This window comes from Dendrobium catenatum, unplaced genomic scaffold (assembly GCF_001605985.2).
Source record: "Dendrobium catenatum unplaced genomic scaffold, ASM160598v2 fragScaff_scaffold_116, whole genome shotgun sequence".
Taxonomy (NCBI): Eukaryota; Viridiplantae; Streptophyta; class Magnoliopsida; order Asparagales; family Orchidaceae; genus Dendrobium; species Dendrobium catenatum.
Window position 1 is genome coordinate 199,037 of NW_021318578.1, and position 26,501 is coordinate 225,537.

The 26,501-nt window shown below is 33.7% G+C and overlaps 1 protein-coding gene across 1 annotated transcript; it reads left to right on the forward strand.

The window, feature by feature from the left end:
- Positions 1 to 5,321: 5,321 nt before the first annotated feature.
- LOC110095729 (mitochondrial outer membrane protein porin 5) lies at positions 5,322 to 26,476 on the forward strand. The gene is made up of 6 exons (XM_020821382.2): positions 5,322 to 5,474; positions 5,578 to 5,645; positions 24,743 to 24,853; positions 24,970 to 25,056; positions 25,138 to 25,346; positions 25,834 to 26,476. Exons 1-6 carry the CDS (start codon positions 5,429 to 5,431, stop codon positions 26,138 to 26,140), a joined length of 828 nt encoding a protein of 275 aa, XP_020677041.1. The 5' UTR covers positions 5,322 to 5,428; the 3' UTR covers positions 26,141 to 26,476.
- Positions 26,477 to 26,501: the final 25 nt, after the last annotated feature.

The following is a 26,501-nucleotide window of genomic DNA, read 5'->3' on the forward strand; positions in this document are numbered from 1 at the left end:
ATACCCAAAACTGAAAAAGGCCAAAATCCTAGCGATACCCACTTCGTGTGGGAAAACAAGGATGCCCAATGGCACAAATAGGTGGCCTACTCTATAGGCCTAAATGACCCTAATGGTCTCTAAGGCTCAAAAAAAAAAAAAAAAGGGTGGGGGGGTATCATACCCAAAACTAGAAAAGGCCAAAATCCTAGCGATGCCCACTTCGTGGAAGAAAACAACGATGTCCAATGGCACAAGTAGGTGGCCTACTCTACAGGCCTAAATGACCCTAATGGTCTCTAGGGCTCACAGAAGGGGGGCAAGGTTTGACCTATAGGGTCAAAGCTCCGTCAGTGAACTAACCTAAGGCTGACTACCTAAACATGCTAGAATACCTATTAACAAGCAGTGTGTGATGTGAAGCAGTTCTGATATATAATTAAAGATTTATTTTTGCAAGCTGCAGAAATTATACCTGACTATATGTGGCGCTGCCACTTAAAAGCTTATAAACCAACAACCTCGTTTAGTTCCCGATCATTAAGCTCCAATGTACCTCGCAAGAAAAGATAACAGAAAAATATATATATGAGCGTAGATGCCGTTCAGAAAAGAAATGCAGATAAATAATAAAGGTATAGCTAACAGGAAATTGAATATAGCTAACAGGAAATTGAATAATTGCATTTATAAAGCATGTGTACATAGTAAACACTGAACAACAAAAGAAAGACATTGGCCTAATCTAAAGCTAGTAGTCGTGTCCTAGCAAACCAATCTAAGTTTGTGTAGGTTGTGTAGTTTTGGATGGGTCTTATGTATGGAAGTTTAATTATAATTGCTTTCATTTGATTTGTTGAAGGGCAGAAGGAGGATTTTGGTTTAAGTCTAAATATTAGTATTTTAGGATTAATTTTAGAGATTTTATTTTAGTATTTAGTTGATTTATTTTAATTGGTTGTAAGTTAAAAGAAAAGGTGGATTAGATGATTTATTCTCGATTCAGGGATCAAATTATTTAAGTTTGCTATCAACTGGTTCGTGGCATTGTGCCACCAGGCTCGAGGAACCAGGCCTCCTTAGGACACTTAGCCCCGCAGCCCGGAGTAGTCCATCCTAAAAACCAAGTTGATATAGTTATATTAAAAGATTTGTTGATTTGTTTTAAAAGATTAGCTTAGGGTTTGATTAATACTTAGGTAAGTTAGTAGATTCGGGTTTTAGAAGATTTTTAGTTTAATGAGTTTTAGCTTAGGTTTGTTTTCCTAACTCAATCTATATCTTTTAAATTTTAAGTTTTTTTTTATATGAGTGGATTATTAGATTTGTTGGATCTAATTTAAGTTTTGTATTTTAGAGATTATGAAATATTAATTATGGTTCGAGTACAAATTAAGTGTGTTAGTGTATTTGTTAAACATTGAATTAAGGTTAACTTTCATTGGTTGATTATTAGTGAGTTAAGGAATACTAGATCTAGGAAAATGTGTAACTAAATTTAAGTTTAGATGTCTCTATCATATAAGGAGCATGCATCCTAAGTCTATGTTATCTAAGACCGATCCTTAATTTTTATCCTTAGATGTCACTAGTGTTATGAGACTAAAGCAAATGTTTTCTAACCATTAGGACTTCGTACATAAACTAGCAAGTTTAGGAATCTATGAATGAAATAAGATAACAAGTATAAAAGTAGTGGAGATGCAAGAAAAAAAAAATGAGAACTACAAAAATATCAAAAAGAACGGGAGGGGAGAGAAAACAAAACAATAAAGGGATGTAGGCATTTTGCTAATGGACATGCTTCTTTGAAGCCAAACATGTCTCTAAAATTCCCCTCACCCCTATTCGATGTGATATGAGTAGGAGGGAGGGCATTCTGATGCCATTCTACTGTCCCCACGATCCAAGTAAAGCACTTGATATATGACTCAACTCAAACAAACTTAACTACCCTTTAAATAAAGCTCCAATCGACAAAAAGAAACAAATCCCCAACATAGACCTCTCACTTAAAACCCAAAACAACATGCTCTTACTACCCACTAATCTAAAACCATCTAGAAAATAAGTGCAAGCAAGAAGAAAGACAACTGCCCACATAAACAAAATCATTTACTTCAAACAAACAAAGACACAACAGAATCTTTCAACCCAAAGCCAATCGCAAGACCATGGATCCCCAAAAGACTTATAAAACTTTTCCAATAAGACTACACATAAGGTCCTACATGAACGACCTACTAAAACCTTCCCAACATAAAACAAAATAATTCAAGTGCTCTTCTCTTTTATTTGGAGTGGGATATGTTCATGAAAACCTTCTAATAAGAAGGCTTCATGAGGCTCTCTATCATAAAACATCCATAAAGCACATAATAAAACTTCTCAAGACAAAATAATCCACAAAGTCTTTCCAATAAATACAACTCATAAATGCTTTTTTTTTCATAAAACATCTCATAAAATTTCACAACACAAAATAACTTGTAAAACTTTTCGCAAAAACCTTCACCGATATGAGGATTCATGAAATTTTTTTAATTATAAAACAACCTTTAACAAGTCAAGAAATTGTCATCTATTTCCTTTTCGACGTCCCCATATCACATTATGCTAAACTCAAGAATACTCATAACTTAATATAAAAGATGTATGAATAAACACAATACCCTCAAATATTTCTCTAAAAGAAAACAATAAACTTGTGAATCCCATGCCAACCTATCAACGATGCACTTTATAAATATAGGACTGAGATTCTTTCATAATCAAGAGTTATTGGAGAGAAGAAAAGATACTAATGCTCCCTTGAAATAGTTATTGCAAATATTACAAATACCTTTTCTGTAAAAGAAATGAATCATAATTTCAGACAAGAAGCTATTTCCTAGAATTCAATCAAGCCATATTTGTATACATACTTGTTGCGTCCTGGAAAATTCGCGGCGGTAGAGAAATATAAAGATTAATGCCTTAGCTTTGTACGAAGATCCAGAACACAAGCAAATGAAAGAGATGAGGGTGTAGCGTTCATAAGAGACACCAGAGTTTTTACGTGGAAACCCCTAAAAAGGGGGGAAAACCACGGGGCCTTGCCCAGTTTGAATGAATCCACTGATGCTTGCAATTGATTACAAATGAGGCCCATCCTTAGGAGGAAGGCCTTGGCTCGAAGTAACAAAAATACATCATATAAAATGCATTGCGTGGTGGAAGTTGGAAGAATCAATGTTGATATGTTTGTTTGGGGTGGCAAAACCATAGTCGACGAGCGATGTAGATCGCAAGAACCATATTCGGCAGGTGACGGAGGTCGGAAGGATCGTAGTGTGTGAGCGACATAGGTCAGAAGGACCGTTGTATTACGACGGAGGTCGGGAGGATCGTAGTTGGATGACAGTGGTTGGGAGGACTGTAGTTGGCAGACTAGCGGAAGTCTTGCAGTGTTCGACAGACTGGTGGAATTCCGATGGCAGACGGCAAACTATGAAAGTCTGACGATGGTCGGCGAGCAAGCGGATGTCCGACGGCAGTCGATGAACTGGTAGAAGTCCGACGGCGGTTGAAGGATGGGTGGAAGTCCGGCGGCAATCGGCGAACTGGTGGAAGTCTGGCGGCGGTCGACTGACTGGCAGAAGTCCGTCAGTGGTTGGTGAATTGGTGGAAGTCCGGCGTCGGTAGACAGACTGGCGGAAGTCCGTCGGTGGGCAACGGTTTGGCTGAAGTCCAGCTGCGGTCGTCGAACTGGAAGGATGAGGAGAAACTGCGGTTGGTGCAGTAGAGGCGAACAAGTCCAGCAACGATGTCGGCTAAGGCGGCATCGGGTTCGGCTAGAGAGTCGGAGCAGAGGGTCGGGTTAGAGGGGCTCCGCTCGGGTCAGCCACACGAGAGAGGGAAGGAGCCGGAGCCGAGCTCTGCGAACAAGGAGGAGACAGACCGAAGGAGGGGCTTCGACCTCTAGGCTCCTGTGAACTAGCGGGAGATGGAGAGAGCCAGGCGTCGGGACTTCTGCGTACAGGAGAAATCCCGAGAGAAAGGGAGTAGGGAGTTCGGTCTTGGAACCGAGAGGGAACGGGATGAGGAAGAGAGGAGAGCGGGGTCGTTTGCGGCTAGGGCTTCCTCGGGCACCAGGGACGAGAGCTGAAAAGGGGATCCCGCCCCCCTGTCTTGTGATTCCCCCTCCCGTTTGAGGGTTCACGTGACTAAAAAGCTGATCACAACAGGTCTCGTGTTTTGACCAAATCAGGACCGTCAAAGCTATTTCTCTTTTTTTTAGGGACAAGATTCAAACCGTGAGAAAATAACTTAGACTTTAATTGAAATTAAATTAAACTAGTTGAGCTAAAATCAGATTCAAATCAAATCTAATTCGAGCTAACTCGGGCTCGCCTCGACTAAACCACATTAAATCAATAAAATAGAATATAATATGAAAACAAACTCAAATCAATGCCAATTTGAATTGAATCAAGCTCTATGAGGCTCGATCAACACGCTCAAACACATTCGAGGACAAATTAGGACAAAAACGAGGTCAAAAATAACGCTAAGATGTTAAACTTTATATTTCTCTACCGCCGCGAATACTCATGGACGCAACATATATAAAATGTGCAGAATAAATTATAAATTCTTTATTAAAAGTTGGAATAATGATCTGTCATGAGAGCTATCCTCAAAAAATTATTTGTCATTTATTTAGTAGAGACCATAAATTTTAATAAGAATCTTAGTTTTCACATTGAAGGCCATAATTAGTCTAAATCTTGCTCATCAATGTCATTGAGATAAATAAGTCAGTAAGTGTTGATGTAGTTAGAGGATAATAATCATATGATAGTGGTCGGAGATTCGTAAATAGACAACAGTTGTCGGAGTATCATAGTCCGATGATTGTTGTTAAAATATCATAATTGGAGGATTATTTGTCAGGTGATCAGAGTTAGAAAGACTATTGTTAGGTGATCAGGGTCGAAGGGCTTAGCCGAATGATAATTGTCAGAAGATTGTATTCGAGCAATGATAGTTCAATAATGATTGCTAGGAGATCATTTGATGGTGGTAGCTGAATGATACTGATCTTATAAGGATGATTGTGAGGTGATCAAAATGTGGCGATTGGGGCCGACTCAATTAAATATTATTATAATAAGAGAATTATTATTTAAATTTTCTTACAAAATATAATACCCATAACGTTCCTAAAAATAAGACTATTTTTGTTTATTGTTCAAAATGAAGCCTTAAAAAATTTGTGTCAAGAATGCAAATTTTAGTAATAAAAAACAATAGAATTTTTTATCGGAGAAGACCGAAAAATCAGGAAAATAAACAAATTTTGTCGCGTGCCCCAACCATCCATCCCCCTATATCTGCTCTCCATTTTCGTTGCATCTGTTTCCCGACCCCCGCTCTCTCTCTCTCCATCTCTTCCGCTTCTGCAATCATGAAGGGTCCGGGTTTGTTCTCTGACATCGGGAAGAAGGCGAAGGGTGAGTCTTCCGTGCCTCGCCAGATCCTTTCCACAGATGCTGATTGTGCTGCGTTTTGTATTTCCTGAAAATTTAATATTCCAAACGTTTGCTTATGACCCAGATCTGCTTACGAAGGATTATAGTTACGACCAGAAATTAACAATTTCAACCCGGAGCGCCACCGGAGTGGTACTTGCCCGATCTCCTTCTTGTTTTTCTATAGTTTTTTTTTTCTGTTTTATGAACCCATTGGATGCAAATGTTCAAAATTTATTCTGTTTCTTACTGCGTGCTCTCGTTTGTAAGGATTGGGAGAATTTTGATACGCTTGATAAAACGTGCGATGTTCAGTTTAGGGCATAGCTGTTTGATCTGATGAAGCAATGAGGGCCCTGCCGGTTTCCTAGTATTGACTACTGAGGATACTTAATGTGATTTTGGATAGTAGAACCCTATTCACTTGTTGCATGCTTTTTATTTGCAGATTAGATTGCTTGAAAATTATTTGAGTTAACTGTGCAATCTGTTTTCAAAATTCCTGTGGTGTCCTAGAGATAACTCTTTTATTTTAACAATTAGAGGTTAAAATCTTTAAGTTTCTGCTGTTTTTTTTTTTCCCTGGGAAAGATATCCCAGGAATTGAATTGAAAATTCAAGTATCTTGATTTGGTTCGCCAAAGTATATAGCTTGATTGCTGAAAGGTTACAGATATGCTAATGACATAGCTGTTGCTCTTCCTTCCTTTTTAAAATTGTAAAATTTCTGGTCTTTAAAGTTATCTCCATTGTGATCCTTCTATTGATTTTCTTTCAATAGTTTCACACTTTAACCTTGAAGTGCATCTTAATGAAGATCAAATAATTCTAAATGGATTTTGAATGTATATTTTATGCTTGCCAATGCTTATATACTACATGGTACTTTAAGGAAATTGCCAAATAGTCTATAATTTTGAAGCATCAAGTGAAATATATACTTTTAATATATGCTGTAGATCTATATTCCAATGTTAACGGATGGAAAATGGTAGTGATATATTTAACATTTAGGCAAATGTGGTATGTAGGTCATTTCTCTCAGGGATTTTTTTTGTGGGGTATGACTAAGCTTTTGTTTGCCTTGTATGAGACTTTTATTATTATTGTCAAATTTTCATGTGCTTGTCTAAAATATGAATATCTTTGTATATATACATTTTTATGAATGTTTTTAAACTAGTGTTATCAAAAGCATTGCCACCCTCAAGGAAATATGGTTACATAACGCACAAGATGTTTGGCGCCACCATGGATGCTAGCCCATGCAAAGTGAGACACTAAAAATGAAATAACATGGCACTTGATAAACTTTCTAATTATGTGTTTTTGAAGATCATAAAACTATAATCAATACATTATATCATGTTCGATGAAACAATTTTTTTTTTTTTTACGTTACATATCAAGTTGAAAAATCTAATTAAATATATAGCTTAAAAAAGTATATTTAAAATTTGCATTTTGCATTACGTAAGGATGGAATAATTTTTGTTGTTAGCTATTCCATCTTAATCATTATCTATGCCCTCTTTTCATGGATTTGTATCTCTTTAGCTTTTCCTCTCATCAAGGTTTACTATTGTAGAAATTGCAGTGGTTCTTCCTACACTTATTATTATTATTTTTCATTAGTGCAAATCCTTATTGCTTTAGCTCTTGATGCTCATTCTGCATCACTCTGTCAAAATATGATCATAAACATTTTAAGTCTCTTTAAAAATTGGAGTATTAGCACCCATTTATCTAGTTTGCATTACAAAATGAAACACATATCAAGCCTTTTCTCCATATTAATCAAACTTAAAGCACAAACGAAGGGCTTAGTTATTGTAATGGTATAAGTCACACTTAATCAAAATCTATCTCTCAAAGTAATCTTCTTAACTTCTTTACCTTAAAGTTTTTTTATCCCAAACACCAATTAACCACTATGTGGAGGTGAACATAGCCTCCATAGGTTTCCTTTCTACAAGTATGCTTTAACAGTCAAATATGCTATAGAAAATCTAGTAGTTGCATGTATTAAAAGTTTTTCTTTAAAAAAAAAATTCCTCATCAAGGCCAAAACTAGCAGTGTATAATCAGTTTGTTTGGATGGTTTAGTTGATAGATAAACTTAACCAGTTGGTTTTTTATCCACCATTTGATAAACCGAACTGACCAAACTTCTGACAAAGTCGGACTTTAATTTGGTTTGGTTAAGATGAAATTGCATAATCATTTCAATGTTTTGTTATGATTCTTATTGTGCTTACTATTATTGAATTTAAAGTTCAAAATATTATAAATTAATGTTAATACAGATGGGAATAGCCATAGACTGCAAGATTGGGAAGTTTAAATTGAGGACTATAATAGGCTTGTGCAAGATGTCATCCTTCTTCTCAGGCAATTGGAAATTATTTCTAAGAAATAAATTCTATAATTTATGTAGGATAAACCAATGATGCCTAACCTAATATATAGCTCTACAATTTCTTTAGTTTTTTCAAGTCTGTAATTATCTTTTTTTGTCAAGTTTCTTTAATATGGATTCTATTTGCCCGATTAGCATAAATCCTTTGTACTGCTACCATATTTATTCGTTGAATCAGTTTCAGATTTTGTTTTAGTGTATGAGTCTTATTGCTCAATCACATTTAAAGTGCAGCGATCAACAATATCCTATTCCTATATTTAGAATTTCTAAAAACAAACTGAAAAAAGATGGCCCAAGCACAATAATGATCATGTAACAAAAAAGAAGTTAACATTCAAGCATCCCATTCATACTCAAAAAGTATTATTTTATTACATTTCAAGCCTCACAATTTCATAATATTTCAATATGCAAATCAATAAGTTAAAATTTGAGAAACTCAACAAGTTAACAAAAAGTTGATCTACATGGTCTTCCACTTGTCGAAAATGAAAGGACTTTTTATCAGTTGTTAATTTGTTTGTAATATTTGATAAATCTAAGAGAATATAGTAAATAAATTAATAATAATAATTTTTAGCACATTGCTATTGTTACCTTCGTCAAATTTATCCACATCATGAATATCCTCCTCAATATTCACAGAATTAGTTGTCCATTTTGCTCTCATCAAATCTTAAGCACATATAAAAGTTTGCCCAATCTTTGGAGGCAAAATTTTGAAGGCATTAAGTACATGACCTCTTGTACTAAATAATGACTCAAATGCAACAATAGGAATTCAAACCACTAAGATATCTCATGCCATTTGACATAGAATTAGAAATCTTGGTGCACTAACCTTCCACTATGTCAAAATATCAAAACCATCTTTCATGACTTTAGAATCTTCAGTTAAGTATTTCTTCAAGTCTGTTTTCAATCGAATTTATCTCTTCCATAATTATCTTTTGAACTTTTGTACCATTATATATCTTCTCCCACCATCATTTAAATTCTAGGCCCTTCTGCCAAACATTGCTTTATGTAATTTATGTTTTCATCTTTCCTTGTCCAAGTATCTTCATCTTATAATCGTAGAACTTATTGTAACAGGCCAACCTTATCAATTGTGCCAAAGCAATCCCATTAGAATCTTTATAAATATCCATAATTGCAAACTCAATACATCGCAATTTAATTTGAGGATAAAGCACAACTACTAAATAAATATTTAAATTCATCTTTTCAACACTTCCCAATTATTTATTAAAATTCAGCTTTATCTTCTTGGCCATGTTCCAGATATCAAGATCATTATCTAATTCCTAACTTTAAAGTATTCATAAGATCTTTGCATCTCATGGCAGAATATATTTGAAGTGACGTACAATGATGCATAAATCCATAAAGTCAACTCATTGAGCTTTCCTAAGAAAGAAACTAATCTTCCCAGATTTTTCCTATCACTTTCAAATGGAACCCCACTTGGACCATGACTCCCCTCCTCTTTCTTCATTGACTCAGCTTTGAATTGGGTGTCAATATCTTCATAATACTCAAATGCCTCTTAAACTTTTGTGCTGTATTTAACATTAAATATGTAAAATTCTATATTGTTGGTGCATCCAAGCACTATATGCTCTTGCTTTAAATTTTTTTTTCAACTTTGATGCATTCTTTAATTTTTTGAAGTTTAACTAGTGATTGCCTTGTGTATCTCACAACTTCTATGACACAAGGGACAAAATACCCAACCTCTTTGATCTTATCTTGTACAATCAAGTTTATGATATACACAACACATCTCATATTCAAGAACTAACCATCAAGAACACTCTTTTCTCTTTTAGCATTTTTTCCTTTAAGACGAGTAATAATACTATTATTAAAACTTGCTTTATCAACTATGACTGTTAAGACTATATCAATATCCTAGTCAACCAAACATTTTTCTACTTGTCATCCAATTTACTCTCCTATATGACTATATATTGAAAAAAAAATTATCTCTTTTATTAAATTTTCAACCTTGATCATTATAATGCATAGCGAGGTACATATAGTTAATTATTTGAATGGATGTCCATTTATTGGTGGTTAAACAAACCTTCTGCAAGAATCCTTGAAAAGTTATTTCAAGATGGCCATTTCGTCCATGTAGAATTCAAAACAATCATGAAAAAGAGTATTGAAAAGGAATGTGAAACATTGGGAAACGTTGCAACTGTTATGAGTTGATTTAGTTTTAGGTTATTTTGTTCCTGCAAATTATCACATCAGTTAATTAAATTAATCAACTTATTTTATTTTAAAATACTTATATTAATTTTTCACCTTTATTTAAAATGAAAATAAAAGAATAAAAACATAATGAGATTGCCCAAGCTAAAACCATTACTTACACAAGTTTAGCAAACTTAGACCATGTCTAAATTTGCTAAGAAGAACTACCTTTGCAGTCATATCTGCAAGATTGTCATCTGTTGAGATTTTAGTAAGCTTTATTGCATCAAGCTCACTTAGCAAATCCTGTAACCAGATTGATTCTTTCATATCATTTGTCGCTGCAATATATTCTTTCATATTTTGTCTTATTGCTCAATCCCGATTTCTGTTGTTATTCTTGTAGAATTAATTTCTTATATTTTGTTAAAGATCTTGAGGTGGAGTTCGCTTTATGTGATAAGAAATTAATTGTCATATTTTTTTTGCTTCTTAATTAATATATGTGTTTTAGATCTTTGAAGGTAAGCAATTTTTTATATTATTAGTAAGGTTATTACTTCTCTGTTTAGCCAAGTGTTGGCTAGTTTGAATATATTGAAAAGTAATTTTCTGTATATAAAATTCTGGTATCCAATTTCCTCAAGTATTGAATAAAAGAAGATGATCGAGGTTGCCCCGTGGATGTGGAGTTTGCAAGAACTTGAACCACGTTAATTTGTTGTGTTCTTGTTTTTGTTTTTTTTCTTGAAATTTGTTAATTTAAATTATTCTTTTCATATGTTGTGAGGAAAACAATAATTATTTATTGTTTGTGCTTTTGGAATTAATTTTGTGAGAGTACAATTTGCAAATAACCTATAATCTATAATCAAGATAATTGAATTATCAGGTTGGGTGGTTGATTTATATCTTCCAGGCATAAGAACAACATAAAGTACTTAAACCTCCAACCCTTAACATGTTTGAATGGTAATTCATCTGCTATAACCCAAAGCTTTTCTAACTTTCTTTTGGTTAAATCTTCCACAACAGTTGTTGTCCTTTAGCATCGGATTGTAATACCAATTAAGCTTGCTTTGATATAGTATTTTGAGGATTCTTTTGACATCTAGAAAGATATGTTTGCAAATTAGTAATGCTATAAACTTCAAGATCACTATGATATGTGTTTCCACAATAATAACATTTACTCATTTCCCCCATTTAGCAAAATGATCCCATACTTCAGATCTTGGTGTTTCACCCACCACAATAGCACCTTGTAATACATAAAGCCCATCTTGTTTAAAGCCTTCAATAATTACAAGAGCACCTTTTTAAATTCTCAGCAAACCTTTCTCAGATCTAAAAACATAATCAGAGTCATCCAAAGTCCCAAGAGAAATCAAAATTCTCTTTAAATCAGGAACATGCCTTATATCCTTGAGAATTCTCAACTGACCATCATGCAACTTAATAGCAATAAATCCTATACCAACAACATCACAAACTCTGTTGTTTCCAAGTAAGACCTTCTCCCATTCAGACTTTGATAATTAGAGAACCACTCTCTGATATGGCTCACATGATAAGTGCAAACTAAATCAAGAATCCATTATATCGAATTCTTATGATTACCAACAAAAAAGAACATCAACACTATCATAATTTTCTCCAATAATTGCTGCATCCCCTTGAGATTGAAAATCATCTTTTGAAAACCTTTCAAAACAAAATTTTCTTATGTGGCCAGTTTTATTGCATTGCCAACACTTAACATTGCTATAATCTTTTTTAGAAGTTGACTTACTTCTACTCTTTGACTTCCAATTCTTGAAACTATTTCCTCTTTCCTAAGATCTTCCTCAAACATGTAATCCTTCCCCTTGATGATTCATTTTAGAAATTTTCATGTCCAAAATCTTAGATGAAAGATCACTCTGAACTTCATCCACTTTTATAGTCTCTCTTCCATATTTCAAGATTTCTTTGAAACTCTTTAAAGATTTTGACAAAGAATTTAAAAGAATAATAGATTTATCTTCATCCTCTATCTTAACCTCAAGGTTTTCAAGATCTAGGTCTAGCTTATTAAATTCATCTAAATTATCATCAATGGATTTTACCTCATCAATTTTACAACCAAAAAAGCTTTTCTTTCAAATAAATTCTATTTGGAAGAGTTTTCTGTCTATACAATTCTTCCAAAAACACAAGATGATAAAACTAAAGGATTTTTTATGTATATCAACCTTTTCTTGATCAGACATTATCATAGGCAATTTTGATTCATGTAACAAAGCCTTTTTATCCCCTTGTTGAGTTAAGATTGCTTCAAGTTTCATTTTCCACAAATTAAAATCATTATTTCCATCAAATTTTTTAATATCAAACTTTGTAGAGGACATTTTGCAAATAATCTATTAATTAAATAGCTCTGATACCAAATTGTTATGCGTGGAAGATATAAATCAACCACCCAACCCGATAATTCAATTATCTTGATCGTAGATTATGTGTTATTTGCAAATTATATTATTACAAAATTAATTTCAAAAGCACAAACAGTAAATAATTATTATTTTTCTCATAGCTTATGAAAAGAATAATTTCAATTAACAAATTTCAGGAAAAAAAAAAGAAACAAGAACACAACAAATTAGTGTGGTTCAAGTTCCTGCGAACTCTATATCCACGGGGCAATCTCGATCATCTTCTTGTATTCAATACTTGTTGAACTTGGATGCAAGATTTTTATATACAAAAAATTACTTCTCAATATATCCATACTAGTCAACACTCGGCTAAACAAAGAAGTAATAACCTTGTTAATAACGGAAAAAATTGTTTCCCTTCAAAGATCTAAAACATATATTTTAAGAAGCAAAAAAATATAGCAATTAATTTCTTATCATATAAAGCGAACTCCACCTCAAGATTTTTAGCAAAATATAAGAAATTAATTCTACAAGAATAATAGTAGAAATCAGATAAATGCCAGAGAATCGAGAACATCCAAAATCAAATACAACAAACAATGCACCTATTAAGATCTAAACCAGATATCTAAAATAGGAGAAGTGGGGAACTAAAACAGAGAATAAAAATGCATGTAATCGGGTGAACATGAGACATAACCCCAAATTGAGAGCAGCACAATATGTATTAAATCCAAACCTCCTAATGTACAAGGAGGAAATATACCTGCAATTCCAACGCATAACTTTAATGCAAAGGAACAATATCTTACGACACAACCAGCTTCCAACCGTCAATCACAATCAATTGTCTTTCACAGAGATGAAGAACAAGCTAGAGGAGAACAAGAAGGGTTTACCTTCTTCCCACATAGAAATCTCAAAATTTCACCTTCCCAATGACTTCTCTCTTCCACAAGAAGTTAAAAAATAACCGTTAACAAAGTCCTAGTCCTTTTTTACTCTCACACCCGAATAAAGCACAAAAACTTCAATGCATTTCCAATCCTAAAACTCTTTCGCTCACACACCCAATGAAGAACTTATGGCACAAATCCGACAACCAAATAACAATCACTTACGATTGTCTTTCTCGAAGAAGAAGAAGAACAAGATAAAGAGGATAAGTAAGAAAAATTTACCTTCTAAACAGAAATCGAACGACTTCCCCGTCTCTCTCTTCCTCTCTTCTCATTCAAGAAGCCAAGACGACACAAGCCCTAAACCTTCCCCTTCGGATGGCTCATGCTCTCAAAAAAATCCAAACACAGGAAAACCCATAATTCAATTTCTACTTCTGTTTTTCCACACTTCCCACGATGCCAGCAAGCCAATAAATAGGAAAAGACCAAACAGCCCTTTCACAAGGTAATAAAGAAATATGATAAGGCTAAATAAAGTAAGTTGATTAATTTAATTAACTTAAAGTCGTTGGATTTCTGTTTAGAAGGTAAATATTTCTTGTTTATCTTTTCTATCTTTTTCTTCTTCTTCGAGAAAGATAATCATAAGTGATTGTCATTTGGTTGTCGGATTTGTGTCGTAAGCTCTTCATTGGATGTGTGAGAGAAAGAGTTTTGGGATTGAAAATGCATTGAGGTTTTGATGCTTTGTTTGGGTGTAAGAGCAAGAAAAGGCTAGGCCTTTGTTAACGGTTATTTTTGGGCTTCTTGTGGAAGAGAGAAGTCGTTGGGGAGGTGAAATCTTGAGATTTTTGTGTGGGAAGAAGGTGAACCCTTCTTGTTCTCCTATAGCTTGTTCTTTATCTTTGTGAAAGGCAATTGGTTGTGATTGCCGATTAGAAGCTGATTGTGCCATAAGATCTTGTTCTTTTGCATTAAAGTTGTAAGTTGGAATTACAGGTATATTTTTTCCTTGTACATTAGGAGGTTTGATTTTGATACCTGTTGTGCTGCTATCGGTTTGGGATTACTCTCCTGTTCATCCAATTACATGCATTTTTATTCTCTATTTTAGTTCCCCGCTTCTCCTATTTTAGAGATCTTGTTTAGATCTTGATAGGTGCATTTTTTGTTGCCTTCGGTTTTGGATGTTCTTGATTTTCTGGCATTTACTCGATTTCTGCTATTATTCTTGTAGAATTAATTTATTATATTTTGTTAAAGATCTTGAGGTAGAGTTCGCTTTATGTGATAAGAAATTAATTGCTATATTTTTTTTGCTTTTAATATATGTGTTTTAGATTTTTGAAGGGAAACAATTTTTTATATTATTAGTAAGGTTATTACTTCTCTATTTAGCCAAGTGTTGGCTATTTTGGATATATTGAGAAGTAATTTTATAAAATTCTTGTATCCAATTTTCTCAAGTATTGAATAAAAGAAGATGATCGAGATTGCCCCGTTGATGTAGAGTTTGCAAGAACTTGAACCACATTAATTTGTTGTGTTCTTGTTTCTGTTTTTTTTTTTTGTTTTTTTTTAAATTTGTTAATTTAAATTATTCTATTCATATGTTGTGAGGAAAACAATAAGTATTTACTGTTTGTGCTTTTGGAATTAATTTTGTGATTGTACAATTTGCAAATAACCTATAATCTACAGTCAAGATAATTGAATTATCGGGTTGGGTGGTTGATTTATATCTTCCACGCACAACAACAACATAAAGTACTTAAACCTCCAACCCTTAACATGTTTGAATGGTAATTCATCTGCTATAACCCAAAGCTTTTCTAACTTTATTTTGGTCAAATCTTCCACCACAATCGTTGTCCTTTAGCATCCGATTGTAATACCAATTAAGCTTGCTTTGATATAGTATTTTGAGGATTCTTTTGACAGCTAGAAAGATGTGTTTGCAAATTAGTTATGCCATAAATTTCAAGATCACTATGATATGTGTTTCTACAATAATTACATTTACTCATTTCCCCCATTTAGCAAAATGATCCCATACTTCAGATCTTGTTGTTAGTGCTTTTCTTTTCTTCTTTGCAAGTGGTGATTTGCTACTTGAAATGCTTAAGTCTCCTATAACATTGGCTTGCTAGGTGGAGATTGTGAAGAAGTAGTTACATTTGACAATTCTCCACATTATGCAATTTAAAATAATATTAATAAGTGATGAAGTTGATGAGAAATGTATTCAATAATCAAATTTTTACCACTACTGTAAACAGCTTATGGGGTGGCTTAAAAGAAGTAGAAATGATCACTAAAATCCAAAATCTAAAATTATGTCAGCAAAAAGTACAGCTCTATTAGACAAAATTGAAAGAAAGAGGGTTATTTGTCTACTCGCGAGTAAAATTAAACTAATTCTTAAGATTACTAAAATATAATTGAATGATTGTTAGAAGATAAATTATCAGTAGTTGTAGACAGAATAAATAACAATCTTTAGATCTAGAAAAGTATCATTTGAGTATTGAAACAATATCTTTATAGTGACATTTTAACTAAGACATTCTACAACAATAAAAAAATAGATATGATGAATGAGACAACCCTCAAAGTAGAAGCTCTGAAAGAATAAACTAAGAGCATAAATCCTCAAAACAAATAAATTTTGACTGAAAAATAACAAAGCATAAACTAGTGACCTTATCACTAGGTGGCCTCATCGTTTTATTACCTACCAAATTAGAAATGGTAATACGTGCTTAGGAAGAAGGTTTGTTAGTCAATATGATTAGACTTCTAATGACATACACCTGGGGAATCTCTCCATACTTTTGCCAAGTAACCTGGGTTCAAAAATGTCCTTGGTTTTACCCCTTTTTGGATAAAAAAGAAGATGAGGCCGTTGTTTAGAATGGTCCTCCTCGACTCTTCCTCTCCTAGGTGAAAATAGAAGATGAGGGTATTGACTTCTTCCAATGTTGCTTGGGGCCTAGGGTTAGGAAACACGTCTTAGGAAATTTTGGATTCGATTAATCAATTGCTTGATCAACTTTTTGATTTCCAACATCTGATCTCTTTGACATCATCATAAATGAATTTTTGGTTGTCTTCGCTATAACTTTCCAAGACACATAAAGGAGGAATTGGCATATCCATATATCTGAAAAGGAGATATACTTCCCCCAAGGTTCTTCGTCAATATTCTCACATGACCAAAATATTAATTTTGTTGTTGATTTAAACTTCTTTATAAAAAGCCATAAGTTTGCATTTTTTAAAGAAACTTTATTAAAAAATTGATTATCTTAGAATGTGAGAAATTTTTAGTTCTATTGCCAACAAAAGAGAAGAAACTTAGATATTGAGTTATGATATTTGTATTTGTGAGGGATATTTAAGCATACTTTTATATGAGAAAAAATGATATTTAAGAAGAATTTAATGAGAGAAGAAGAAATATTAAAGAAAAAATCAAAGTGAGTGAGATTTAAGTGGACGAAAATATAGGTAGAAAAAAACTATAGAGAGTGAGTGAATGCGGAGTGGATAATGGCGATATGCAGCATATGGTTTAGAAATCTAAACAGGACTAGTTCTACAAGATTAATTGGATATTAAGTAGGGGGTTTATTTATTAATAATAATTTTTAGTTCTGTTGTACATATAATTGTCTAGATGTGAGACTGTGTAGCTAACATTTCCATGATATTTGATAGAATCTCGTCATTTAATATTGTTTTGGGAATAAGACGTGTATAATTATATAGTAAAGTATTGAATGTGAATTATTAGGGAAGATATGAATACAAAGTGGAATGCGAGGCATAAGCAGCTATTTCATAAAATTAAGTCAAATCAGATACATTTAATACTAGACTAACACTAGAACTTTCCAGAATTTCTAACTTCACTGGCATTTGTTCGAATGTGTAGCATGCATTTTTTTAATAATCCCACCTTTCTAGTTGTTATTTTCTAGAGGCTCCTGTAGGAAATCTTTCAGGAGTTAGATCCCTTGTCATCTGGTTTGAATTTCACATGCTTTCTTCTTACATAATAGATTTATAATTGTCATAACTCATAACTAAGAGTGAGTTTTTGTGAATAGTCTTATGCATTCATACATTTTGCCTAATGAAAGATGTAATTTGATACGATGCAAATAATGAAAATGCATAAGAACTAATATACTCCCTAAGTAATTATAATTAATAACTTAATACACTATAAATAGTTCCTAAAGAAGAAAGATGTTGATGATTATCATTAGCTTTATCTAAATCATTTGGGGTCAACATTATGAATTATCATTTTAAATTCATATATATTAAGTGATGTCTGAGATATCAAACCTATTCTCAATAAATCATTTTGAAAACTTCAAAGCAAGTAATCTTTGGTATTCTCTTTTACATTTTCTACTTTTTGTTGCACATGTCCAAATTGTTTAAGTGTATTTTTCAGTCTTCTTATCTTTAATATATTTCTCTCATAATTTTTCTCTAACATAATCATTCCTTAATTTTTGCTTCGGTTTTTTAAAAATTTTGACATTAATATTCTCATTTTTGCCTCACTAAACTTTGATATCAATGATTTTGTCTACATAATAACTTTTGGATTCATATGGAATCATGGACCTAATTGTAATTTTATATAATTTAACTTTAAGTTTCTATGATATCCTCTTCTCACACAAAAATTACAAGACGCTTCTCTGTTTTAACCATTCGATCTCAAAATTTATTTTATGTCCTTTTTTATATTTCTATTCTTCTGTTTAATAAACCGTAGATACTTAAACCTATTACAAGTATCACTTTATCTTTTGATTATATTGAATGATAATTGTTAACACTATACCCATTAAAATTACATATCATATACTCTACCTTTGTTTAACTTATTCTAAAGCCTCTATCTTAAAAAATTTCCTCCAATGATCTAATTTTTTTATTAATTTCAACCGATGACTCATCAATTCATATTATATCATATGCAAAAAGCATACAAATGCATATCAATTGGAATATCCTTTATAAACATCTCCATTGTTATTGAAAAAATACTTGATGAAATTAATGTCAATCCTTGATGTAAACCTATGATCATTTTTTCGCCACTCTATAACTATTTTTAATATTAGTCAGTGTTATATTATACATATCTATGATAATGTCAACATATCTTTGACACACGCATTGCTTCCTTAAAGTACACAAAGTCGGTTCTCACTGTAATCAGTTATTTGTCTTTTCAAGTTCAATAAAAATCATATGAAGTTCGTTTCTTTATTTCCTATACCTTTTCATTAATTTTCTTAACACTAGAAACACTTTTATTATAGATCTTCTTAGAATGAAACCAAAATTTTCTCCTAAGTTGACATAATATTTTAGGCCCATGTTCAATTTCTTACTCCCAAGGTTTCATTGTATGATGCATAAGTTGTTTCTCTATAGTTAACACAATCTTGAATATTACCTTTTGTTTGTCTCCAATCATTTGGTATCATCTTAGTTTTCAAAATTCTATTAAAAAATTTTGTTAAACAAATTAGTGCAATATCCCCTATAACTCTCCAAATTTCATTAGATATTTCATATGGGCCTAAAGGCTCAACTTTATTTGTTTTTTAGATCCAATCCAATTTATTTTTCTGATTAATCTATAATTTATATCACTATGTTTCTCGCTATGCTCTCTCAAACCAATTTATTCTTTAAATCTCTCATTTAATAATTTCTCTACGTAATACTTTTAATTCTTAATGCCTTCATCTTTAAGTAAGATCGTATTATCTTTATTTTTAATACATTTAATTTGATCAAAATTCTTATCTCTCTTATCTCTTATCTTGACTATTTTATATATCTCCTTTTCTCTTTTCTTGGTGGCAAACTTATTATATAAATCATCAAAAGTTATAACTTTTGCTTCACTCACTATCTTTTTTGCATGATTTCTAGCTTTCTTATAATTATTAATAATCTTCAATTGTATTCACATTTTGTCATATTTTAAAAGCACGTTTCTTTTCCTTTATGATCCTTTAAATCTCCTCTCTCCAACACTAAATCTCTTAATCAGTATGTGATATATTTTTTACTCTCCTAAACTTTGACAATAATTCTCTTAATAGAGCTATTCATCTTATCCGACAATAGATTTGTCTTTGCTAAGACATTTTAATTTGCCTCTCTTAGTAACCTATCTTGAAATTTTAACAAGTTTTCACCCAAATTCCTACTACCTTATGTTGTGTGTTCAAAATTTTCTCTTGCAATATTTTTATAATATTTGCAAGCATATTTTCTTACCTTTTAAAAAAGAAGAGATTTATTCAATGACTCCACTTTTATAAATAATCAAGTGTTATTATTCTTAAAGTATAAGTTCGGTGTTGCATGATCGTAATTTGGGCTTGATTAATTAATTGTATTTTTTATTCATTAATTAATTGTATGCTTTAAGTAGGATGAGGGAATTAGTGTTATGGTTATGCATGCTTTGAGTTGTTCTATTGGAGTTTTCTTTGGGTCTTGGACTCTAGATTCATCGTCTAGAGATTCGGAGAGAACGATCCTCCTCTCGAATTAAGGATCAATTGTATCTTGCTTAGTGTTTGCTTTTGCTTTGATTCCACTATTACAATCTATCGTTTTGGATTGATTTCATCAAGATTTTCGCATTATTTCCGCTGTTTTTATCAATTCTTGCTAGGGTTGCTTCCAAACTCAAGTATTTCCTATCAGAAAACAGTGAATTTCATGAATAATTGAAGGTGAACCAATCATAACCTTTTAACTTTTTGGAGATTTACAAATAATCTATCTTTAGACATTTGAAATCTAAGAATTGAGAACTTTAGAATTCATGAATTTAAACTCCTTGAAGTTGATATATTACTTCTCATATTGTAGGGCCTCGAAGTCTGTTGCATGTAGGCCAAATGATCATATTGGATCCATTATATATGGGGATATTGCCAAAATAAATCATAGCAAAACACCAATCAAAGTGTGAAGCACCTATTATTACCATTTTAAAGGTGCTCAAAGTATTATAAAGGCCAAAGGCATAACCATCCGCGCGTAAAGATTTTCATATCTTCCATTCATTACCTTTATGCATGCACATATGATGATATCCCCTGTGAAGGCCAATCTTAGAAAAGATTTGTGCTCCAATCATCATATTGATATGCCAGGGGGGCTCACCTTGTGAGGCTTAGGGGAGTTAATATTCACTATGTAAAGAAGAAATCATGAGAGAAATAATTAGAAAAGTTTATGTGTAAAGATGGCTGATTTGAATTTAAATTGGGGAGGAAATTAAGAAATATTTATTTAAGGAAAGAGGACTGATTTGAATTCAGATTTGGGAGGAAATTGTGAATGTTTTATTTAGGAAAAGAGAGCTGATATGAATTCAGATTTGAGAGGAAAATATGATTGTTTATTTAAGGGTAATTAAGTTGTTTTATTTTTATTAGGTGATTTATGTTTGTTGTAGTTTTCTTATGAGTTGTTCCTAGTGGCGTTTAAGATTTGAGGGAGAGCTGATCTACCTCTCAAATAGTATATCCCTTTTATCTTTCTTTTTTATTGAAAAGATAATAAAAAAATCAGCCTCTACCTTCGTATTCCTGCAGTTTCTACTTGTTTCTTTTGTTGTTTTTACTTTCAAGACTTATCAAATTGGTAGTAAAGCAAGGTTCTTGAGAGATGACAACAAAGATGGTGGATGCATTGAAAGACAGTGGAGCAAATCAAATATCGGATTGAGGAAAATTTCTCAACCATCAAAGAAATGTTTTCAACAATGGAAGGAAGGATTACAATCATGGAGAGATGATTGAGAGGGCTGGAGGAAAAGATGAGGAAGCTCATTGAGATGCAATCAAAACTCCACCGATAATTCCAATTGCTAACCCTAATCAAGATTTGACTAGGATTCCCTTGGCCGAATCGAAGTGAAAGTAGATCAGACGGGAGAAGTTCGACGATTATAGTTTCTTTCATCAAGGGCCACCTTCTAGGGCTTCGATAAGGGGCATAATAGGGCTTTCAGATGAGGGGACACCAATGAGGGAATTTTTTGGTAGAGGTGGTAGGGTGGCCGATTATTGTGGGAGGCATTTCGGGCAAGGGGAGTGGGCCATCGAATAAGGAGGGCGTTAAGACTCATCTCCTATGGCTCTGATAAGGGGCGGAACATGATTTTCGGATGGTGAGACAACTGGAAGGGAGTTTCGTGGTGAAGGTGGTGGGGTGGTCAACCAATATGAGAGGTCTTTTAGGCAAGGGGAGTGGACGACAAGAGGAGGGGGGTGGGCTAAACCATGGGGATCAGGTCATGTGACGTGGAGGAAAGAAAAGTGGGATTCCCACCCTCAATACATAGGAGGAATATGGAGGAATCACGACAACCATTACACTAGAGGAGGAAGAAACTATTGGGGTGATGACAATCCTAATGTGACAATCTTGGGGTCACTCATCCTGGTCTTGATGTGAAGCAAACTGAATATCTTTCGATTCTCAAGAATTTAGTTCGTATGATGGAAGAATGGATGTAGATCCACATGTTTTACCCATTCTTGGCAGTTCTAAGTATGGCGTATCATATTCATCTTCAATTTTAGGAGCTCCAAAGCGGAATAATGATGATCTCAACTATATTAAGGATTAAATGTTGCTTATGGCATAAGTTACCCACAATGTGTGATTATATATCAAGGAAAGGCCTTCATAGTTCTGTTGAAATAAAATACCAAGGGAGCATTATTCCACGTGGCCATCTAAATCTTGGAGTCGAAACAATTGCTGAACTACCTAGACAATTCATGACTTTTATGCAGTCCAGAGATACTAGAGAACTCTTTTACTGCTTCCATCGAGATGATGTCCCAACCGAGTCTGTTATGCATAAGTGCATCATACATTTTGTTCCCCTTAACAAAAATCTACCATTCTTAGCTTCTTGGGTTTATTTTTCAGAAGATACTTGTCAAGTGGAAGGATTTGCTGGAGCACGAAGCCACATGAGAATCTTACGAGCTGATCAGGAGATAGTTTCCATCCTTCCATCTTGAGGACAATGCACTTTTTTATGTGTGTGTAGGGGGGGTGGGGGTAAGTACTGATACACTAGAGGGGCCCAGCTTGTGCGGCCTAAGGGAGTTAATATTCACTATGTAAGGATGTTAAATCAGGGAAGAAATTAGTATGAAAGTTTATTTAGGGAAAGATGACTGATTTGAATTTAGATTGGGGAGAAAATGAGGAAATATTTATTTAAGGAAAGATGGCTGATTTGAATTCAGATTTGGGAGAAAATTAGGAAGGTTTTATTTAGTGAAAGATGATTGATTTGGATTCAGATTTAGGAGGGAAATATGATGGTTTATTTAAGGGTAATTAGTTTATTTTATTTTCATTAGGTAATTTTTGTTTGCTATAATTTTCTTAGGAGTTATTTCTAGCAACGTTTAGGGTTTGTGGGAGAGCTGATCTACCTCTCGAATAGTCTATCACTTGTATCTTTATTTTTTATTTAAGAGAAAATAAAAAATCAGCCATTATCTTCATATTCTTGCAGTTTCTACTTATTTCTTTTGTTATTTTTTACTTCCAAGATGTATTACATATCTAATATGTCATCAAGTCTAAAAATGGGGAACTTGTACTTGATGTTAATCCTATTGATGGTTTTACCATCAACTCATGCATTGGCTACCATACTTCTTAGGGGTAAGAAGTGCAAGAATAACACATGAAGAGAAGTTTTTTCTGATGAAGCACTATTATTGCGTATTATATGCTTACCTCTTCAGCTCATCCTGATTTATGGAGTTCATTTTATGATATGATAGATTGGGAAACTCACAATCTAAAAGGTATATCACATAATCTTTAACCTATGGGGGACGTGCCAATTGCTCAAATGAAGGCTCAATAGCTTTAGTGACAATCCTCTAAACTTCCATGGAACAAAGAAGGATGAGTTAAGTTGAAGGAGTATCTCTTTTAAGATAGCTTGCAGGATTCTTTTACTTTAGTCAGTAAAGTCTCCTTGGGCTTTGCAAGGTTTCAGGCAACTTTCTTATCCTTAACTTGAAGAGAGAGATTTTCAATCTGCCAAAGTGGGAGATATCACAATTATGTAACCATAGTCTTCCAAGCAACAAAAGGGAAACACTCATAAGGAGGACATCACACAAAATAAAGAGCTACACTGAGTGTTTGGAATGGCAATCTTATCAACCTAAGCAATTTTTTTATGGTTGGGGATGAGCCTCAACAATGAAATTCAACAAGATCAAGGTTACCTCAGAGATAGTGTTTTGTATTTGCTCCTATCAATGATGCGCATACAAAATTTGTCCTCATACTTAAAAATAAATGTTAACTATGGCTGAGCGCTTTGGCGCTTTGAGTTTACCTTCACTAGAGTGGAGGACAAAACTAAGTAGATAACAACCAAGTGAAGATCCTTTAATGCCCTCTTGGCATCATAAGCAGTGTCCCATGACTTGTATGTTGCAACCTCCTCAGAGTCAATTGATGGCTTATAATCATCTTCTCTTAGAGTATTATAGGGATATTATTAATATGACTCTTGGAAAGTATTGAATTCAATTGATATCCAAGTTTAGTAACTAAAAAATAACGATTTTAACATGGCTATGTGGCAAATGTAGGCATGAATGTTTTGAGAAATTATTACATTAGAGGTATAGTAGGATTAGCATATATTTGAATATAAAGGTTGTGAAACATAGATTTAGGAGATTTGGATACGAACAATGAAAGTTAGAAGATTAATTAATATGATGGTTCAATGAAATTAATGTTAAAAATTAAGAGGAAGAGAAAATTTGAATTGATAAAAATTCTGCAAAATATATTTACAAATTAAACTCATGCAACACTTTATATGAGTGGATTGATTCATGAAGCTAACATCAAATAGTTGAGATAATCATCATGATGGTGATGGTAGTTTTTTATGCTGCGCAACATACTCAACTGTGGTTCTTGACTGCCAAATTATGCATCTAGTGCATCTATTGAATGGCTGCCAGGTAATTTTTGGACATTCCTAACGATATATTTTACAAAGTACTCATTGATGTTAATATTCTCCCCTTCTAAAATTCTGATTCCTTTTCTGTATTTGGGTGGTGACATCAACTTGCATTATTTTCATTATTTTTGCTGTTGACATCTTTGGCAGAAGAGAGCTTTATTATACCACGAGGACTGGTTTTTTAAGTTCTTATTTTTTCTCAGGCTCTTACTTCTGGTGCTGTTAAAAAGGGGGGTCTGTATGCACTTGACGTTTCTACCCAATACAATTATAAGAACACCCTTGTTGATGTCAAAGTTGACACTGATTCTAATGTGAGTGTGATGCCTATCTTTTGTGTTCAATCTAACTTTCCTTCACAAATCTAATCTAAGGAGCCTCAGCTGTCATTTTACTTTGCTTTGATTCTGCATTTTACATAATCCCCCAGATCACAACTACATTTACGGTCTTGGAGGTTCTGCCATTTACGAAGACTATTGCTACATTGAAGCTACCAGACTACAACTCTGGAAAGGTAATGCATGTCATGAGTGATTTCCTTCATTGTTAACATTATAAACATATAGAAAATTTGTTAACTGCTCTCTTTTTGCAGCTGGAGGTTCAATATTTTCATGACCATGCTTCCTTGTCTTCTGTTGTGGCTTTGAAGCAAACTCCAGTGGTTGATCTTTCTGCTTCTTTTGGTGCCCACGGCATTGTTTTTGGTGCAGAAGCCGGTTTTGATACTTCTGCAGGAAATTTTACCAAGTACAATGCTGGAGTTGGCCTCAAAAAGCCCGAACATGATGTTTCTGTGATTTTGTAAGTGTTTTCAGTTATCTTTTTTGGTATTCTTGGGGGTTCTGGATAGGGTGTCAATTCGGGGTTAACGGTTCGGGTCAAACCCGAGTTGACCCGGGCGTAAATGGGTTGACCTGAACCCGACCCGGTTTTATAAATGGGTATGGATTTTCAACCCAGACCCGACCCGCATGGGTTACGGGACCCGACCCACAAATCCGATCAAGTTTCGTCGTCAATCCGAAATCCGAATCCGTCGTCGAGGTCAACCAGCTGCTCCGGTGCGACTCGCGGACCCGACCCATTTCACAAATGAGTTGACCCAAACCCGGATTTTTCTGGGTCGGATTTCAGGTCGCGTCAATTTTTGACACCCCTAGTTCTGGATCCTCTCATTTCAGTTATCTTCTTTGTTTTAAACTGCAAAAATCTTTGCTTGTGTCCATGAAAAAAGAGATTCATCTCGAGAAATCTGCTTCTAACATTACGATCTGTCTTGTTGATCTAGAGCTGATAAGGGCGACACACTGCGAGCATCATATGTTTATCACTTGGATGAGAAGCAGAAGAGTTCCGTTGTTGGGGAGATCAATAGAAGGTTTTCCACCAATGAAAACATCTTCACTGTTGGAGGAGCATATGCAGTAGATCCCCAGACAACTGTGAAGGCTAAACTGAACAACTCCGGGAAGCTCGCAGCCCTTCTACAACACGAGGTGAAGCCCAAATCAATCCTGACAATTTCCGGTGAGTTCGAAACCAAGGCTTTGGATAGGACTCCAAAGTTTGGCCTTGCACTGGCACTCAAGCCTTGATTGATCAACTGTTACCGTTGAAATTCAAAATTTCTCTTCAGTTTTTACTGATAAATAAAAAACATTCTCCACAATCTCCACAATCTGGTTGTATTTTGTATTAGTTTCGTAGGTATTCTGTGACCACTGATCTGTGTTATATTCTTCAAGGCATTTTTTGACCTGGCACAAGTTCGTTTGTGATGACCTTTTTCTGTTTTGTGCTGTGAAAATTCTCACATGCTGAGTTATTTATTCTCTCAGAGATTTTTTTATGTAAACCTTGCTATTCCTTCAGCATCTTTACCTGCTAGAGAATATTGGTGATTTCTAAGTTATTGTTGATTTTGGAATTCAGGATAAGATTTTCAAGCTCCTTGCT

Coding starts and splice junctions, on each gene's coding strand:
- LOC110095729 (XM_020821382.2), top strand. CDS start 5,429: ATGAAGGGTCCGGGTTTGTTCTCTGACATCGGGAAGAAGGCGAAGG. Junction 24,854..24,969: donor AAGTTGACACTGATTCTAAT/GTGAGTGTGATG, acceptor ATAATCCCCCAG/ATCACAACTACATTTACGGT. Junction 25,057..25,137: donor CAGACTACAACTCTGGAAAG/GTAATGCATGTC, acceptor CTCTTTTTGCAG/CTGGAGGTTCAATATTTTCA.